This window comes from Rattus rattus, chromosome 5 (genome assembly GCF_011064425.1).
Source record: "Rattus rattus isolate New Zealand chromosome 5, Rrattus_CSIRO_v1, whole genome shotgun sequence".
NCBI classification, from domain to species: Eukaryota; Metazoa; Chordata; class Mammalia; order Rodentia; family Muridae; genus Rattus; species Rattus rattus.
In genome coordinates this window covers 154,592,963-154,612,755 of record NC_046158.1, presented here as the reverse complement: position 1 = coordinate 154,612,755, position 19,793 = coordinate 154,592,963, and the positions used below count along the sequence as shown (strand labels likewise).

The window sequence follows — 19,793 nt, the reverse complement described above, 5'->3', positions numbered from 1 at the left end:
GGTTCCTATGTCCATGTCCAAGCCTGCTACCTGTCAATAAAACATATCACCTCCATCATACCAGCATGGCCAACCTCGGGGCTCTACCCCTACCTCCCTGTCCCTGGCATTCGACACCCATCCTAACCTGGCCTGACCCAGCTGCCTGGCTAGCCTCGACCTCCAGGCCACTCAGAGGACTCATCGCTCCCTGCATATCCAAACCTTGGGGACACACCTCCCAAGTTCCTCTATCTAGAATGACGTTTGTCTTTCTGAGCACCCTAGCCAGTGGTGGCCACCTGCAGAGTCACCTGAGGATTGCTTTCCCCTCACCACCTTCCAACAGCTGATTTTGTTGCCCAACCCCCAGTCCGCTTCAGCTTCTACCTCCCTCTGTCCAGCACCCATTGCATCCAATCCTGGACTTCACCCGTCCATGCTGGGGCATGCTGACCTTGACCGCCCACTCTATGCTCAAGCTCTGCTCAGAACAGAGGCTCATCAAACTCTGGGAAAGAGGACCCAGTCCACAGGGACCATCGTACAGCAAAGAGGGGGCTTCTTGCACTAGGCCCTGCAAACTTCGACTCCCAGCATGACTGGCGTGCTTAGTCTGCGTGTGCTGACCCCAAATTCAAACCTGGGCTGATTAGAGCCCAACTCCTAACCACTGTGCACAGAAATTCAGTCCCTAACAAAGCCAGCACTCGACATAGGGTCTCCCAGGGGCAGTTTCGGGAAGGAATGAATACAGGGAGTGGGGCAAGGGACAGAAGCGCCAGTGCAGGGATATCATTCTGGTATAAATTCTTCTAAGCTTTTGGAGACTTCATCATGGGGCAGCTGAGAACTCTGCAGCAGTGTCCCTTGTCTGCACGTGGGGGGCACAGGAGAAACGTGAGAAGACAACAGCAGAGGTGTGCATGCAGCCACAGTCAGAGAGCTCAGCAAACAGACTCTGCTGTGACCCCTGTAAAAGCCGTAGGTGGATGCCAGCCTTCTCCTTTGAGAAAGGAGGGAAGTGGGAGCCGAAAAGAAACCAGAAACAGGCAGTCGGGGCCCCATCCTCAGCCACGATCTGTGCTCCTTGCAGAGGGGACCTTTAACTGTGACGCAGGTGGGTGTGACAACCAGAGAAGCTGAGGAACCTCCTAGCTTCCCTCCACCACCCAGATCTGTGACCTTAAAAGGAGTTAGAGAAAGAGCTCTTGGCTGCAAAACCCAAAAGCTTGGATCCCGCGGTGTCTGTGGGCATGACGTCGTACTTTCTGTGCCTCAGTTTCCCCGTGTGGTCAGAGAATGGCTAGACTATCTCTGAGGGTCTGGATGGCTCTAAGACTCAGAGCAACGCTACCCAATAAAAACGTGACGTGAATAATTCACATAATTGCATGGTTTCCAGGAACCACCTTTTAAAAAGTAAAAGGAAATAGGTACAGTGACATCAATTGTCTATTTCCCCTGACACAGTATATCTGAAATATAAGGTATTACAACACATAAGCAGTAGTATGTATACACAGGTATGTGCGCCATATATGTGTGTGCAGCATGTGCATGAGGGTGCCAGGGGCCAGTCTCAGGTGCTGAGCGTCAGGAGCTGTCCGACGTGGTTCTTTGGGACAGGATCTCTCACTGGGACATTGGACTTGCTGATTAGCCTGTGCTGGCTTCCTTGGTCCACTTCCCAGTGCTGGGATTATAAGATTATAAGTTCATGCAACCATGAAGTTGTGTGTGTGTGTGTGTGTGTGTGTGTGTGTGTATGTGTTTGTGTGCATGTGTGTGTATATGTATATGTGTGTGTTTGTATGTATATATGTATTGTGTGTATGTGTGCATGTGTGTGTCTATGTATGTGTATGTGTGTGTTTGCATGTGTGTATGCGTGTGCATGTGTGTGTATATGTGTGTGTGTGTGTGTGTTTTATGTGGGTGCTGGAGATCAAACTTAACTCCTCATGCTTGCACAGCAAACTTAATCAACTGAGCCGCCTTCCTGGCTCATGTACATATATAAATATTTAATATATATTAAAGTTAACAGCTTACTTTGCCTTCTTTTTTTAGCAAAACTCTATAAAATCCAGGGTATGTTTCCCACATGTCAGTTTGAACCAAATGCATCTCATGGGGCCCAAGGTCTCATGTGACAAGAGGCTAGAGCACAGAATGAGAGTCCAGAATGCTTTTGTGTCCACTGTCCATCTTAAAGGGGTGAGATGTGTCGATCTTTCCTCGGCCAGGGAGAGAGGTCCTGATTGTGACTCTTTGGGCATAACCAAGCTGGGAGCCAGAAGCCAGCAGCTACAGAGCACAGAAGCCCCACCTTCCTGAGCACTGGGAGGCTGCTGGCTGCTGGGACCGTTTCCTGTCCCTCTGTATCCAGTTTATGCACCAAAGCCCCAGGGAGGGAGAGTCTTCAGGGAAGATGCTGCAATCCGCTTTCCTCCTAACCCAAAGACTCCCTTAATTGGAAATTCTGCTGGGCTTGATTTGGAGCCCGGGCCACTCCCACTCAGGGTCTCAGGCTGCATATTCACGAAGCGTCCAGCTCCCCAGGACTCCCCGTACACAGCCTCACAGTGTGCGACTGTGGGTACCAGATTCTCATTCCAGACACCCAGGCTAGCCGCAGGGCTCGGGGACTTCTCAGTGATGGCGCTCACATTCGGAAGGCACAACTGTTTGCAAGGACCACGGGGAGGAACCTAGGAGAGCGCACAGAAGTATCTGTGTCCCACTAGGGACAGTTTGGAGAAAGCTGTCTTCAGCCAGAACTCATTGCTTTGTCTTTAAAACTAAACATGTTGACTGTCAGTGATTTCCACGGCTGTCTTCTTCTCTATGCCAGTTGTGAGCTCAACTCCTCCTAACCTTCTCTCTGTCCTAAACGGCATGAGGAACCCACAGTCAGAGGAGAGGGGCAACTTGGGTGAGGCCATAGCTGGTACAAGAGAGAGTAGATCATCACAAGGTCTTCTGAACCCAGAATACAAAATGTGCTCCTCTCTGTGATGTCCCCAGGTCACCTAAGACAGTTCTGGCTCCCATCTGTGACAACCATTATAAACTCTGTGCAGTTCCTAAGAATTATGACCTGTATGATAATTTTATTATAAAATTAAAGTAGCTGGGCATGGTGACAAATGCTGGTGGCCCCAGTACTCAGGAGGTGGAAGCAGGAATCTGAAGCCAGCCTTAGCTGCATGGTGAGTCTAAAACCCTGTCTCAAAAAATAGCGAATTGAGCTGGGTGGTGGGGGTGCACACCCTTAACCCCAGCACTCTCGGAGGGAAGGCAAGCAGATCGCAGTGAGTTCGAGGCCAACCTGGTCTACAGCGTGAGTCCAGGACAGCCGGGGGAAACAGAGAAACTCTGTCTCAAAAAGCAAAACGTGGAAAAGTTAACTGATGATTTTACAATTTATCAGTATGATTATAGCTCAGCGGTAGACCAGTTGCCTAGCATGCCCTCCCCAGCACCCCAAAACTTAAAAAAGAGAGAAAGAATGGTATGTGTTGAAAGGGGGATAAATATCCCATATAGACAGAATAACTTCAAGTAATCCGTCCCCTTTCTAAAAGGTGAAGCTTCCACTTGACTGTGTAATGTCTGGACCCCGGAGAATAGAATACAGGACGAGCAACACTAAGTTTACGTTAGACAGTGTCACCCTCAGCAGTCCCTCCAGGCTGGGGTCAGAAGCACTGTTGCATGGATGTCATGTGCCCAGTGTGACGTGGAGGGAGGGCGCTTTGTGCCTGCGGTCTACTCTGAGGTCCCCCTCAGTCTGATTATTAGAAAAATATCAGACGAACCCAAAGGAGGACAAAAGTCTGCAAAATACCTGCCGTGATGCCTGCAAAACTGCGGTCTTCTGGGGAACTGCAAACAGGCTGAGACCCTCGTCAGGGGTGACGAGGGACGGCAGTGGATGCCACAGAGTCCCAGATGGGACCCCGGAACAGAATCTGGGCGTTTGTAGGAAGACCAGAGAAACTCAAATGAAGTCTTGATATGCGCTAGTGTTATACATCTGTGTGTGTTCATGCACACGGACATACATGTACGTGTGTGTGTGTGTGTGTGTGTGTGTGTGTGTGTGTGTGTGTGTGTGTGGGGACAGCAGATGTTGGTCCTCAGCCGCCCCCTGCCTGCCTGGCCAGCAATTCAGGGAATGCACCTGTCTCAGCCTCCCAGCAGTGATGGCGCCACCCTGGCTTTCGCTGTTGCTTGTCTGGAGATCTGACTCGCGTCCTCAGACTCACCAGTTCAGCATCACTGAGCCGTCTATCCCTGCTCCTCTCGTTTGAGAACTGTATTTCGGTGACCTTTCGGTGATGAAAGGTGCACCTCCTTGCAACCTTCATTTCTCAATATTTACTTTATTTTTAATTGTGTGTATGTGGGAGGTGTGCACATGTGTCTGTCACATCCCTGAGAGGACTCGGTCCCCTCGGGCTGCAGTTACAGGAGGTTATGAGCTGCCTGATCTGGTGCTGCAAACCCGACATGGGTGGTTGGAGCTGGTCTGGTCTTCAGCAAGGATAGCATTCACTTTCAACCTCTGAGCCGCCTCTTCAGCCCCCTCCTCACAGCTTTTCTATAAAGTTAAAATCAATCCCCACATAAGTGTTTTATTTTTCCAGCAGTGCTCCCTGTACCTCATAGAAGTATTCAGGTTGGACAATCCACGCTACAGTCACCCGTTCATAGGCCTGGTCTGCCTCGGTCCATCCGTGCTGCTGATAGAACGCCTCGGACCGCTGTTCCTAACTGCAGGGTGCTGTGGGCTCGGAGCTCTGAAGACTGACAGGACGAAGCCAGTTCAGCCTCAGCTACGGCCATTCTCTTTCATAAAGGCAGCTTGTACACTCTAGCCTTTGAAGGAGCTAAAGGCTGGATTGGCTGAGGCAAACCGGGGCATGGAAGCTCGCTCAGTCCGTAAAGTGCATAAGCTCGGGGATCTTGAGTTTGAACTCCAGAACACAGGTAGAAAGCCAGGCATGATGGCTCATGGTTATGATCCTAGCACTGGAGAGGCAAAATCAGGAGGATCCCCAGGGCACTCTGGGCAGCCAGCAAGCAAATCCTGTTTTAAAAGACAGGGTAGATAGGCTGCTCCTGAGAAATGACTCCCGGGGTTGACCTCTGGTCTCCACATGCATGACATCTATACACATGTGCATGTATACATCCACACACACTCACACTTCACACCCACAGACACACAAACAGACACTCACAGGCACACGAACACTCACACACACAGACACTCACACACACAATCACACTCAGCCCCCACAAATACACACACACACAGATACAAACACACTCACACAGATACATATACTCATACAAATTATCACACACAGACACACAGAGACACACACACTCTCTCACAAAGACACATATACTCGTTCACACACACATATACACAGACACACAGACACACAGACACACACACAAACACACACACACACACACACACACACTGCAAACTCACCCTTCTTTAATGGCATTACACTCACCCGTGAGAGCAGAGCCCTCATGATCCAATCACTTCTCAAGATTCCCAGCTCTTGATACTGTTAATAAAGCAATTACACTTCTCCGCGAGCTAGGAGGAGAGGAGCATTCCAACCTTAGCAGCCTTAAACCTAGACGTCTTAAGAAGACGGCCCTTAGTTCCTTTCCTATTTTAAAGCACTGTAGGGCATTCACAACCACTCCAAGTTTAAGGCTGTGCAGGTTAAAGCTTTGGAATTAGAAGGCTTGAACTTAAGACTTCTCCTGCCTGCTTTCTTCATGGGCACTGTTGTTGTTTTTTGTTTTTTGTTTTTTTTTTTTGTATTTTTTTTTGTTTTTGTTTTTGTTTTTTTCAGAGCTGGGGACCGAACCCAGGGCCTTGCGCTTGCTAGGCAAGTGCTCTACCACTGAGCTAAATCCCCAACCCTACTGTTATGTTTTAAAATGGAGATGTCCCCCCAGGCTCAGAGGAGGGTGCCACATCCCCTGGAACTAGAGTTAAAGGCAGTGGCGAATGTTGGGAACCAAACCCTGGTCCTCTGCAAGAGCAGTGCGCACTCTAAAGTGCCGAGCCACCGTTCCAGTCCCCACGTCCATGTTTAAATGCCTGGTGGCACTACTTTGGAAAGCACTGGAGGTGAGGCCTCGCTGGTCAAAGTCACTAGGTACAGGTTACTTTTAACCTACGTCCTGTCTCACTCTCTGCTTCTGCATCCACACAGGAGCAGTCAGTGCCTCTACCACACTCTCCGGCCACCATGACGTGACACAACAAGTAAGGGATACAAGCACACTGTGTTCTTTGGGCCTCAGTTTCGCCTGTCACATAAATCTGTTGACTGTCAGTGACTATTGGCATTTTTGTGCCTGGACTTGGTGTTCAGCACTGTAGTGGATAATGAACCTTCCAGATGCAGCCTCAGGACCCAAGGGCTTCCTTCTCCCTCCCTAGCTGCTTGGAGAAGCGCAGACTACAAGCTCTCTCTAGGGACTGACCTGGGTTAAAGGGGCTGTCCAGCCCCAAGGCTGTGCTCCTTTCTGGAGAGAAGTCTGCATTCCATATAGAGGGTCCAACTTCTTCATCCCAAGTTGGGACGACTTTGACAGTCATCCCTCCACAGAGCACCCCACGCGGTTGACGGAGGCCTTTGTGGAGACTGCACCAACGCCCAGCCTCTCTGCCAGCCCTATCCTGCTTCCTCCCTTCTCCAGAGTGTTGATCCTCAGAGCGTTCCCCAGAACAGCCCCCAGCACTCAGATCTCCATCCGAGTGTCTGCTTCGGGGGACACACCAAGAGCGTTTCACCCGCACTGGCTTTCTCAAGCCTTGGAACAGCCTGTTTGCTCAGAGGAGGTTATCAAGCTTCGAGAAGAAAACACAACCGGCCAAAGATAGACAACCGAGAAACGGTGACACCATATGGGGAAATCTCAAACCTTCTGGGCTAGTGCTAAACAAAGCCCCTTATTGCTCCAAACCTTATTTAGCTAGTCTAAACTAGCACAAGATAGCTCGCAGGGCCGCTAAAGGTGTGGGAGGGAATCAATATTGCTGAACACACACTTAAACATTGTTTAAGACAACGTTAGATCTCCATCTGCTCTACTATGAGAAGACATCGGGGATAGAACGGAGATGGTAGGGTGGGGGTGAGGGGGTGAAGGGTGACTGGATAGATATATAGGTGGGAGACAGGATAGGTGAGCAGGGTTGAGTGAATGGGGGTGTGACTAGTGGTTGGATGGGGGTATGGTTAGGCGTGGATGTGGTTAGACAGCCGGATGGTGGAGTGGTCACTGAGGGAGTGGGAGTGGATAACCCTATGAGTAAAAGTGTGGCTGGGTGGCTGAATGAACGGAAGTAGCTGGGAGCAATGGTGGGTGAGTGGACGGATTCGTTACTTGTTTTTTTACAATGGATGGCGTAGTTGGGTGAATGGCGGTGTTTGGTGAATGAGGGACGGGTAAGGGGTGGAATAGATGTGTGAGTAGTTTCTTTAGTGGCTGGGTAGGAGATTAGACAGCCAGGGGAGTGAAAGGGGATGGGAAGTCTGCTAGCGGATGAGGGCGAGTGTGGCTGTGTGGACAGATACTTTGCTCAGGTGGATATTAAAGACCTTGAGAAACAGGAAGTGTTTGGATAGATGAAAGGGTTAGGTGAATGGAGGAGTCGTTTGAGTGTCAAAATTGTGAAGGCATTGGAAGGATGTCTGGGTGGGTGACTGCTAGGCTTGCTGAATGGATGAATGAATGAATGAATGAATGAATGAATGCTAGTATAGGTGGGTGACAGCATGGCGAGGTGGGAGAGTGATTGCATGGTGGAGTGGCTAAGTAAGATGGCCTTTGAGACATGGCTATAAACCTGGCTATAGGTTTTGTTAGAAAAGCCAAGGATTGGGATAGGGTGGCAGCCGCTCAGTGAATGACCGAGGCACTATGGTCAAGCGAGTAGATAACCAGATGCATGGGTGACTCGCACAGTAGAGAAATGCAGGACCAGACTTGGCTCGGAACCTCCTAGGCTGTCGGTCTCCACCGGGCACCTACCTGGAGGCAGCAATCTCGGCCTTCTGGCGCGCAATGGCTGCTGCGCGTTGCGCACCCTCGACCCCATGCTCCACCTTCTGGCGAACCTTGTTGCTCTTGAGCGGCAGCACGCGGCGCTTGGTGCCCTTGACCAGCACATTGTGGCGGTACTTGCCCTCCTCGCGGTGGCCGTCGGGCAGCGTGGTGCGACCGTAACCGTGGCGCAGGTTGTCCAGCCACTCGCCCTCGTAGCGAAGGCCGCTGGAACGTTCGCTCACGCCGAAGCCCGAGCGTTTGTCGTTCTTCCACTCGCCCATATAGGTCTCCGTGGTGGTGGCGTCGATGTCAGCGTCGAAGGGTGCAGCCGCGTCGTCAGGGCCCTCGGCGCCCTCGGCCAGGCTGCCGGTGGACGCGGCATCGCTGGCTCCTGAGCTCAGCTCGCTCTTGAGGAAGCTCAAGCGGCTGCGCTGGCTGCCCAGCGACGTGCGTGACTCTGAGCGTCGCAGTCGACCCAGCAGTGCGCCTCGTGTGAACAGCCCTGGGGGACGCGCAGCCTCGGCCGTGGCCAGTAGGCTGAGCGCGAAGCCGCCACGCGGCACCGGGGGCAAGGGCAGCGTGGGTCCGTCTGCCGCCGGCGAGTCTGGAGCCACTGTGCCATTGCTGTGTTCGCTGCGCAGCGAGGACAGCGAAGTGCGCAGCGGGGAGCGCACCACCACTGCCATCCCGTAGGGCACGCTTTGGCGCACGCCGTAGCCATGCCGCATGCCGTTGGTGAATTGGCCTTGGTAGGTCCCTGCGGGGAGCGGGCAAAGAAAGCCGTGTCAGTTAGATGGCGGGGACTTGGTGACTCCCGACATGGACAAGGAGGGGTGGGGTCCAGAGAGAACCCATGCCATTCAAGGGACAAAGAGTGCATACTCCTGTGCCTATCTGGAGTGGCCTCAGGAAGATGAAGGTAGGGATCCTGGCATGCTATAACCTGGGTTATGGGCAAGGCAGGGATGGGACTCAGAGGACAGCCTGGCTATCAGAGTATGCTGCTACAGGCAGGGCCAACAGAGTGCAATGACCTAGGTGTGGGTGAGGCCAGAGAGCACCAAGACAGCTTGGCCCTCAGAGGGACAGAGTGCATTCCGCTCTGTGTACCTGGAAATGAGAGAGCACGTAAGAGTGGGCAAGCCAGAGGGGGAGGTGTGGCTATTCCCACTGGCGGGAACCTCGGGTGAGTCAGAGAGTCAGTGTGAGGCTGTATGATGAGTCCAGGCCCCGGTGCTGGGTGGATGAAATGGGTGGGATGGTATAAACACTCCCATGGTGGGAACATGCTAAGGTCACGGGTTTGCAACAGTGTGAAGTGTGTGATTCTGTATGTTACATTGTAGTTATCGGAGCAGGTCAGGCTGTGAACTCTACCTGAAAGAGGTATAGAAATGGTAGCTCCGTGGGGCACTGTGGGGCATGGTCGATGTGAAGGGCTGGTGCAAGGCAGCCTGACTGAGAGCGTTTGAGAAAAACCCAATGGGACTGTGTAACATAAGACTGTGGTGCAGGTTTGAATGATCACGAAAGGCCATCAGAGGGCCGAAGCGGGGAAGAAGTGTGGCCAGGCAAGGCCCCACTGGTACGCAGAACGAATGCACAGCTGCCCTATCGCCCAAGGTGATGTGACTAGTGGGGTCGTGACCAGATAAAATAGCAAGTCTGCAGGCAGGGTGAATGCTGGGAAGCATGAAGTAGGTGTGTGTGTGTGTGTGTGTGTGTGTGTGTGTGTGTGTGACTACATGAGATCACAGGTGTGTGATGCAGTGTGTACACAGGAAGCCAAGTGTCCATGGTCCCACGGAAGTGACATGAATGCAGCATGGAGTTCTGAGAAGGTGAGGCCACACAAGTGTTGCGGTACAAGGCTAGGGCATTGGAAACAGTGAGTTGGGCTTATGGGCATCAAATTGAAACCACAGACGACCTAGTGCTCAGATTGGTGGTATGGACAGGAGCTGCCAGCAGCTAAGGGCCCATGTGGACACGAGCACTCCAGCTCTCGGAATGAGTGTGTGGCAGCAGGCCATTCAAATCTTGCACACGTAGAGAGGCATATAGACTCCAAGGACTGTCTCCAGCCTTGCTGTGTGACCTTAGGCAACTAACCTGACCTCTCTGTGTCTCAGCTTTCTTATCAGAAAGAGCGATCACTTCCTACTACTCTAACTCTGGAAAACTGAAAGATCCCTGATCCATGCTATGACCCTGATCCATGTTGTACTGGTGCTGAGGTCACCTGAGCTCTGTGAAGAAGCTGACACAACACTGTCATGAAGACTTTAACCCCACTCCGGTTCCAGATGTTGGCTTGGAGACAGATGTCCCCTAGATATCTCTCTCTCTCTCTCTCTCTCTCTCTCTCTCTCTCTCTCTCTCCTCCTCCTCCCCTCCTCCCTCCCTCCCTCCCTCCCTCCCTGTATCACTGAAAGCCAGTCCTCTGGTCTACCTCTAGAGCTGTCATGAGCACCAATGTATGACATCAAAGTCCACTGCCCTAAAGTGGCCAGTCAGCGCCTTTGCTTCATCTTAAGAGTCCCTCGCATATCTGTGTGGTAAAGGCTTGGTACACGGGATGGTACTATTCAGAGGTGGTGGGGTCTTGTGGGAGGCCATGGGGGTGTGTCCTTTCTCTCTTCTTGAAGTGGGCAGCATTACTCTCCCACCTACACTGAGCCTATCACAGACCTAAAAGCAAAAGGGCCAACAGATCATGGACAAGAACATCCCCAAAACAGAGCCTCCAAAACCCAGGGACGTGTCCCTGTGACCTGAAAACCTCCTACTAGGCACCTCCTCTTAAGGCTCCATTACCAAAGCAGGTGGCTTTCATTTAGATAAATAAAATTTAAGAAAAATTCAGAAAAACGAACAGACAAACAAACAACAGTGCCCAGCAGTGTTTTGCAAATATCCGCCAGGAAACATGCAAGCCGTCTAGACTCTGGCCCCGTCTCAGCATCCTCACTCAGACTGGGTGATGCTTGGAGCTTCAGCTCTCATCCTCTGCCAGCAACTGGTCAGCAACTCAGAGGGGCTCTGTCCAAATATGCGGACGGATCGCCCCATCTGACTCTTCTTATTCCAAGGAGACGCTGAGGCCCTGGTGACCCACAAGAGCCTCCTGAATTTTAAAGCTGCTCCTCTAATCTCGACACCCTCCCACCCCACTCCTCTCTAGGCATAGAAGCCTCCTGGGCGTTCCTCTCCCAGACCAGTAGGGGTCCTACCTCAGGAACTTTTGTGAGTGCCCTTCTCTCTTCCCTCAGGTACCTACATGGCTCCCTCCCCTGTTGTCTTCAAGCCTCCACTCCTGCCAACAATCCTGACAATGTTATCTGAAGGAATATCCTTCCCATGTGAGTTGTCTACCCCCTCCTCAGCTCCAGTCTATGTGAAACAAAGGTGTCTTCTCCTTTCGTTCATTTGTCTCACTGGCGGCAAGCTCTGTAAAGGCAAGGATTCTGTCTGCTTTGTTTATTATTAGAAAAATGAGGATTAGGGACTCGATGCAAACACATTGCACAGCTGAACGAAATGAGTCCGTTCAACTTTTGTTCTCTTTTTGCCTTATCTGTGAGGGGGGAAAAACAAAACAACACAAACAAAGAAACAAACAAAAAGGAAAAAGAAAACCAACAACCAAACCAAACAAACAAAAAACCTTGAAGCAAAAGTTCAGGTTCGGCAAGGATGAAAGACATACGGGATGACATAGCTCACGTGTTGCCAGAGCCCACACTCCATGCTTAGCTACGCTCCTCCTGTTTCTCCAAAGAGAATGAGGGGAAAGAGAAAATAGAAAGGATCCTGAACAGGACAGAGAAGCCGGGAAATGGGGACAGAGGAGACATCTAATCTCCGGTTTGGAGAAGTTTGTGAAATTGAATCCAGCAACCTACCTGGAGCTAAAATTTGGCCTGAGATGGGCTGACAGGGCCCCTTTAAGCCCAAGAAAACCTGAGACTGTGACGGGGAGCAACTCTTGGCTGCCTGTTGGAAATGAAACAGTCTGGCTATATTAGGAAACTTACAGGCATGCAGCAAGAGTCACCAACACCCAGGGGATATTGATAGTGACAAGGCCCTGGGAAGGGGGATCAGGGGATGGAAGGGACAGCTCCCTGTGTGTCTGAGACGGGCGGGCGGTCCTCCCTGAGGACAGGAGGCCCACATCTGCAGAGAAAAGCTTCCCTGCAGGCAGTTAGCTGGCTGAAAGCACTCTGGGCAGGAGAGCTTCCCCGTGCGTAAGGCGCTCCATTGTTCTAAGGGACCCATTGAGGTCCCCAACTGCCTGGCATGGCCACCTCAGTTTGATCTGTTCTCTACTCAGTTTTCTTCCTACCTCGGAACCTTTGTCCTTGTTGGCTGCAGGGTCCTACTGTGTAGATCAGGCTGACCTTGAACTCACAGAGATCCACCTCCCAAGTGCTGAGATTAAAGGCATGTGCCGCCATGCCCCACAGCAATTTGGGGGGATTTTATTTATATTTTATGGGTACGCATTTACTGCCTGAATTTATATCTGTGTGCCATGTGCATGCTGTGCCTAGCAGCCAGAAGTCCCCTGTGGTTGGAGTTACTGGGGGTTGTGAGCTACCATGAGGATCGTAAGAATCAAGTCCTGGTCCTCTGGAAGAGAAACCAGTGCACTTAACCATCTCTCCAGCTTCCGTTTGTTTTTTTTGGAGACAGGCTCTTGAGTGATAGCCTAAGCTGGCTTGGAACTCTGCACAGCCCAGACTAGGTCCAAACTCCCAGCAATCCTCCTGCCTCAGCCTCCAAATTGCTGAGGTTACAGACATGAGCCACCCTGCCCCCAAGCTCATGCATTCTCTCTTGGCCCACACCTCTCCTCTCTCTCCCACGGCCATCTTTGATGCCAGACCTCAGCATCAAATGAGAAACCATGCAGGGAGAGTTCTTGAAACTCTTCCTTGAGTGTTAACAAAGACAGTCTCATCACCTTCTGCATGCCTTTCCCCAAGTGACATGAACTAACCACCATGGTGACTGGTTCAGTATAAGCCTTTCCTCTCCTGTGGGACGTTAGCTTCCAGGCAGAAAGGAACAGTCTCTAACTCATTCCCACAGCGGTCTCAGCATCCAACACCGTTCCCATATGTATAGAGGTCAAAGGACATCTCGTTGAGAGTCGGTCTTCTATTTCCACGGTTAAACTCACGTAGTCAAGCTCACAGGCAAGTGTCTCTACACACTGAGCCAGCCATCGAGCCGCTCATCTATCTCCCGTGGGATAAATGACAAGAGGACAGTAAACGGTAGTCGCTGTGGTTACTACTAAGATGGTCAGTTCATTCAATAAGCATATACTGTGTTCTGTAAATCAAGCATCATGCGTTACTGTGAAATGTAGCAAGAATGGAACGGTTGAGCCCAGAATGTAACGGGAGCCACACTTAGCCCAGCAGTAGCCAGTGCTAGGCAGAGCCAGGTGAGGGACGAAAGCATGAGGCTGGAACTCCATGCAGAGGACTTCCTGGAGGAGGTGGTGAGCTAAGCCCTGTCGCAGGTTCATAGGTGAGCTGCACGTTTGGTTGAAAGGAACAGAGTCTACAAATGCCAGGAGGCCCGCAGCTTGAGCATCTGCAATCACGCAGAGTTAAAACGTGCATCCTGTCCTGGATATTGAGACGCGGTAACTGGCAAGCATTGATGTATGACTATGTTTTCCTGACCGCACTGTTACGTTGGCCTAGGAACAGGGCCCACATCCCACTTCCTTCTCAACCCAGGATGAGAGAGGCACTAAAAGCAGGCAGTATTCAGCTCCAGATTCAGCGGTGCAAACTCTGGGAATGATGATCAGAGCCAACACAGAACACACAGTCCTGTCTACCAGGTAGACAGAGCCTGCATCCAGCCCTCTCCCCACCCTTGCTCCTCTCCGTTAGTTTGGAGTGTGGATGACAGCCTTGACTCTCACCTTGAGTATTTCTGAAACCCTCATTAGTTACTTAAGCCCGCAGAGCCTTGTGTCTGACATTCTATGAAGTGAAGGTGATGAGTGTCATTGACTGCTCTTAAGTAATAGCTACAGAACATGCATTCATCAAAGATACATCAGAGTACAGCAGGGACCCAAATGGACATTGTCTCTGCCCACGAGCATGTGGACTACATGCCAGGGACGGACCAAAAAGATTCTGACCTGGGATTCAACTAGACACACACATGCACACGCACACACACACACACACACACAATAAGACAGACACAGCAGTGATCCAGAAGAGAGGTAAGAGTCAAGGTCTAGAGAGCTATGGAGTGGGGAAGGCAGTTGACTGAAGATTAAGAGAGGTACATGGGTTGTGCGGGGGGTGGGGGGAGCTGGCACACGGAGGGGGCTCCATAAGGGTTGGTGGGTGGCAAGAAGTGTCCCTTGAAGGCTAGCTCTTTTTGCTCCCGTGCTGGGGATGGAACCCAGGTTGTGTGCTGCTGGTCACGTGCCCTAGCACTGAGCTACCCCTACCAAAAGGCCAGCTTTTTGGCAGGTCAGAGTCTTTTCTCGGAAATACTGGCCCAGAAAGGATTAACTGTAAAGATGAACTGAAGCCAGGAAGGACAGAGAGAACCCAGGAAGAGATGGAGGCCAGCTCTGGGTTTCACAGAAGGAGGCGTGCTTGGGTTCAATTCCCACCGCCAGGTCTCTGCACTTGCTGTTCCAGACACAGCATGGCTCCTTGTCGGCTCGACCCCTCTTCTTCCTTCTGATCTCAGCACAAACTACACTGTCAGGGAAGCCTTCTTCTCCAGTCGATCGCCACAGCAGCCCGAATTCCCATCTCCTTTCCCTTCCAGCTCCTCTTCGGTCTGTAACATAGCCACCGTTGACCCCGGACCTCTGCCGTTAGAACGCACACTCCTAAGGCAAGGCTGCATCTGCGTTCCCACACATACACCCAGCACACCACACGAGGACCAGCGCAGAGAAGGCACTCAGTGGACACTCAAATTAATTGAAGGGCACATGGGAACGTGACATATCATCTTTTCAGGGCTCCTGCAAGTCATGCAAAGGTTACGGCAGAGACCTCCATCTCTCCACAAGTGTGGGCTTTCCTCACTTGACAAAAAAATACATGGTTTGAATCAAAGTGTTCCCGACAGGTTAATGTTTCGAGTGTATGGTTCCCAGATAGTGTGGTGCTCTTGGGAAGGACAGCCTTTAGGAGGTGTGCAGGGCCTAGTTGGCAGAAGTATGTCACTAGAGACAGGACTCGGGGGTTATACCAGGTCCCCTAGTTCCTACTGTCTGCTTTGAGGTCTACTGAGGAGTTGGCGTCCCCGCTACTCTGAACTCCATCCTGTCTTGACTGCAGTGGTGGATGGAACCCCCTGAAACCATGAGCCAAAGCAAACCTTCCAACCTTGAGTTGTCTCGGTCGGCCATTTTCTCACAGCAACGAGGAAAGTAACTGATGTCGGAAAATGACTGAAAAAGAACTGAAACAGAAGGATTCCTCAGAGGCGACATGTCCTGCTAACACTAGGACAGTTCCGAGCAAACTGAGAGGGCCGGTGACCCTAACTCTGGTGACAAGGACACTGAGTTGACATGTTTGTGGGCCAACTCTTGAGGAAAAGCAAACAAACTTTGCTTTGCACCATTCCGAAGTGTAAATGCTCCCTCCCTGGCTGGTCACGCTACCAAGGGTTGAACAGTCACTTTGAAATTCTCCTAAAAACATATCCTCAGGCTTTCGAGAACCAGCAAAAGCTGGCTCAGAGCCAGCATTTAATATGGGCTCTCAGCTGGTTGGTTCCTACAAACACGTACCCCATACTACAGGCAACCTGGTGGGTATGAGAATCTCTGAAAAGTCGTGGCTGGAGTGGAACTTGGAGAGCATTTTAAAGAAGCAAAGTACCACCTCTGCCCCTCGCTGTATCCACCTCAGGCATTGTTCATCAGCCACGATGCTGATGCTAACCGAGTCTCACTACGTCCCTCGCCACATCTGTATACGGCCAGTAAGTTAATGTTGTATGGAATTACTAGTCCCCGCACTCTGGAGGCCAGAGGCAGGAGGATCTTTGAGTTGGAGGCCAGCCTGGTCTATAGAGTGAGTTCCACGACAGCCAGGGTTACACAGAGAAACTCTGTCTCAAAAAAACAAGCAGAAAGGATAAATGTGGCCATGTTCTCCTTGCAAAAGGGAATCTCAGATAGACAATGAGTGACTTGTCCAAGACCACACAGCCAGGCAGTAGCTCAGCTGAGACCAGAAAAGCATATTTCCAGCTTCACTCACCCCTGTCTTGTTGGTTTCAAGAGCTAGGTGTCACAGAACAGGAAGAAATGAAGAAGGACCCTGAGTCTAGATTCTGGGAAATGTTGTTAGGATTTGAGTCTCAAATGTCCCCTACGACTCATGTGCTGGAACACCTAGTCCCTGTAAGAAGGTAATGTTAGAATCCAGCTGCCTAGGCCATAGCCCCGGGGGTAGCCTTTCCCTCCCATCTTGAGGATCCTGACAGGCGCCCTGTTAAGACAGTGCCTGTCAGTCCCTAGTTCACAGACCTCCTGATATCAATGACTCTCCCCAGAGAAGTGAGTTTACTCACATCAAAGAAGATAATGGTGGCCACACATCCCAGCCTGCCTTCCCTTCCCAGTCCAGCCCATCCCCTTCCCTGCCACCTGCCTGGGATCCAGAGAGTCTAGGTACCAGTTACTGAAACCTCCCCCATCCTCAGAAAGGAATGAGAGGCTCCCATTTCTGCCAATGTGCATATGGACTTCCTGTCTTCAGAGTCCTCAACATGTTCTGTCTCTGGTGCTCAGAGTCCCTGCCACACTGTTGTCTGTCTGCCTGCCTGCCTGTCTGTCTGTCTGTCCATAGCAAGAATAACTTTTCTACTAAGCCCCTTACTCTCCAGTAATCTATCTCAGTGGCCCTCTTGACCACACGCTCACCATCCCAAACCTTTCGGTCTCCAGTGATGTTTTGTGTTCGGGAGTACGGGAGGAGGGAAGGGGAGCTTGGTCGGTGGAGGTGGGTGGGCGGCTTGAAGTGGGCCTTGCTTCTGCCCCCTGCCTCCTTCCCAGCCCCAACTCCTTGATATGCCAAGATGTGAACAAGGCACCTGGCAAATTCCTACCATTGTCAGCCAAGCTACTCCAGCCCTCGCCACCTGAGGGACTGTTCCTCCTCAAACTGTGAGCCCCACCTCCCAGCCCCACCCCCACCCTCACCCCTTAAGAGAAAACAGGCCACGGAAACCCCCTCTCATCCCTTATGTTGCTTCTGTCAGGTGTTTTGACACAGTCAGAGAGAAGTAACTAATACACTCTGGCCTCTTTGTGCACCTCGAAGATATCTTATCTCGTCTACACAGACATACCTTATCTTATCTTATCTTGTCTACACAGACGTACCTTTTGTGTGCTGCCGAGCTAGCACTCAGACTCATTGCAAAATACCCAAACAAGGGAGTGTGTGGACAGATGCTGTCTTGTCTCCCCAGGCGAGACTACTGTCAACAACGTAGGTTGGTCCTGGCCATTTGCTACACACAGTGCATGCTCATGAGGTGGAAGGAAAGACTGACAGTTTACCACTTGGCCATTGCTCCTGTCTCTGAGAATGAACACAGTAGGGTGGGCACTCCATAAATGCTTGCCAGATGGCTTTGTGCCCTTAGCATGCCTGTGATTCATTTCCATGTGAGGTGTAAGCGGTCGGCCTCTGAATCCTGTGTCCCACGGGCTCTTGCGTATCATTCAACAGTCCCTCCGCTTAGCGTCTGGCCAGCGTGGTTATTTCCCCCACAATGGTCCTGAGGCCTTGCTCTCTGCCTCACCTGCAAGGCTGGCATGGCAGTCCCTCCCGTGGTTTCCAAATGCCTCCATCCATCAAAGCCCCACAGTCTCTGCTTTCCTGGTATCACCAACAGACAGCGCTGAGCAGAAGAGCTGGAAGAATTGGTGACAGCTCCCAGAGCAGGGTCAGGTTGCAGCCATAGATGCCAAGTCTCCTTAGCCTTCAGAGCTCTGCCACTCCCACATGTAGGGCCGCTGCCCCGGATGACACCCCACAGCTCACACAAGAAGCTGAGGATTAACTCAGCCACACTGGCTGGGTGCGGACAGCCCAAGGCCTGTGGTCTGGGTGGAAACCCCTTGGCCAGACCTGGGTCAGCTCAGCACACTGAGGGTTGCCAACAACACTGAGGCTCTAGACTAGAGCTAACTTAGTACATGGGAGAGAGGGGTCTAGGGAGAGGGTCTGAGTTCAGAGGCAGCCCATGACTGTCAGGCTCACGAGAATGTCTTAGCAAGCATCTGTCACCCATGTGCCAGACACTCCACTCCTGACCCTCACCCAACCCATGGCCATTTCTTCTTGGTTCACACAAATGCTGGAACCATCACACACACACCCCCTCCATTTCTCACTCTCACTCATGCTCACTCTTTCTTCCTCTCTCTTCCTCTCTCTTATTCTCTCGCTCTCTCACTCCTCCCAGCCACAATATCATCAGAAACCTACCAGTCCTCCCTTCACAGTACCACATCTTACCATCTTGGTGTTGGTGGTCCAGGCCTCTGCCCTTCTCACCTACATCATGAATACGGCCTTAAACTCACAAATAGACCGCACCACCACCCTGGCTCCAGATGGCCTCATTTCTACCCTGGAACAAAAGGCAGCCAATGAAATCAAATCAAATCCTGTCCTCTTCAGCTTTGGGATGCCAGCAACACAGTTCAGTGGGTAAAGCTGCTTCCTGCCAAGATTGATGATCTAAGATCAACTCTGGGACCCACACTGTGGGAGAGAAGTGGCCCCGACAGCTCTGTCCTCTGGCCTCTGCACTGTGGTGCACGCACACTGACAGAAAAATAAATACGTAAAATGGAATAAGAAAATCTTTAATTTCATTTATTCTTATAGTACTAACAGTGGAATGCCAGCCACTGAACAACTTCAACAACAAGTCCCTTTCATCATCCCTGTCTTTCTCAGACTAAAAGCCACATTCTTGCAATGGCCTATTCGACCCTTCACGAAATGCCCCCTCCCATTGCTTTCCTGGCAGAGACATTATATGGACACCGTGTCCTTCCTTGCATGCCAATGTGTCAAGGGGACACGCTGTTCATCTGCCCTGGCCACTGGAGGAAGCTACACCCGGATGCTTCGTGAGGAGGGGTCTGTACAGTCCCTCGGAAATAAACATTTGGACCACAGTGACTCCTGAACAGCATGTCGTGTAGGCTGCACACACCTCACACCTGACCAAGTCCCACATTCCATCCCTGCATCCCCAGGGTGGACAGCTATCATGGGCTCAAGTTTCCTCAAGCACCCAGTGCTCATCTCTGCTGACAGGGAGAGCCCAAAAGGCTCGAGTGCCCTGGAGTGGCTGTGCAAATTGTTCTCCACCCACACCCGGTTCCTCAGCCCTCAGCAAATGTTCCTTAGAGAGGAAATAGAAGTCACCCAGGAGGGAGGGAGGGAGGACAGATCTCACTGCCTTCCTCCTACTCTATGGCCCTGGCTAGGGAAGGGGCAGGAGGGGAGAAAAACAGCCCTCTGGCCTGTGGTAAGAGGCATCCTGCCCCTTTTACCCCACATTCTCAGCAGAAGCCCTCAGAACTTGAGACTGGACATTCCTCACAAGGGTGTGGCCTGGGTCTGGGGAACAGCTGCTGGGGGCACAGAATTAGCAACCCCTGGAAA

At 51.5% G+C, this 19,793-nt stretch overlaps 1 protein-coding gene across 1 annotated transcript in view; it reads right to left on the bottom strand.

The window, feature by feature from the left end:
- Positions 1–19,793, bottom strand: part of Jph2 (junctophilin 2) — a 65,507-nt gene that overhangs the window by 35,091 nt on the left and 10,623 nt on the right. Inside the window, exon 2 of the mRNA XM_032902503.1 lies at positions 8,065–8,836. Coding sequence (XP_032758394.1) covers positions 8,065–8,836 — 772 coding nt within the window. The remainder of the gene's footprint in view (positions 1–8,064; positions 8,837–19,793) is intronic.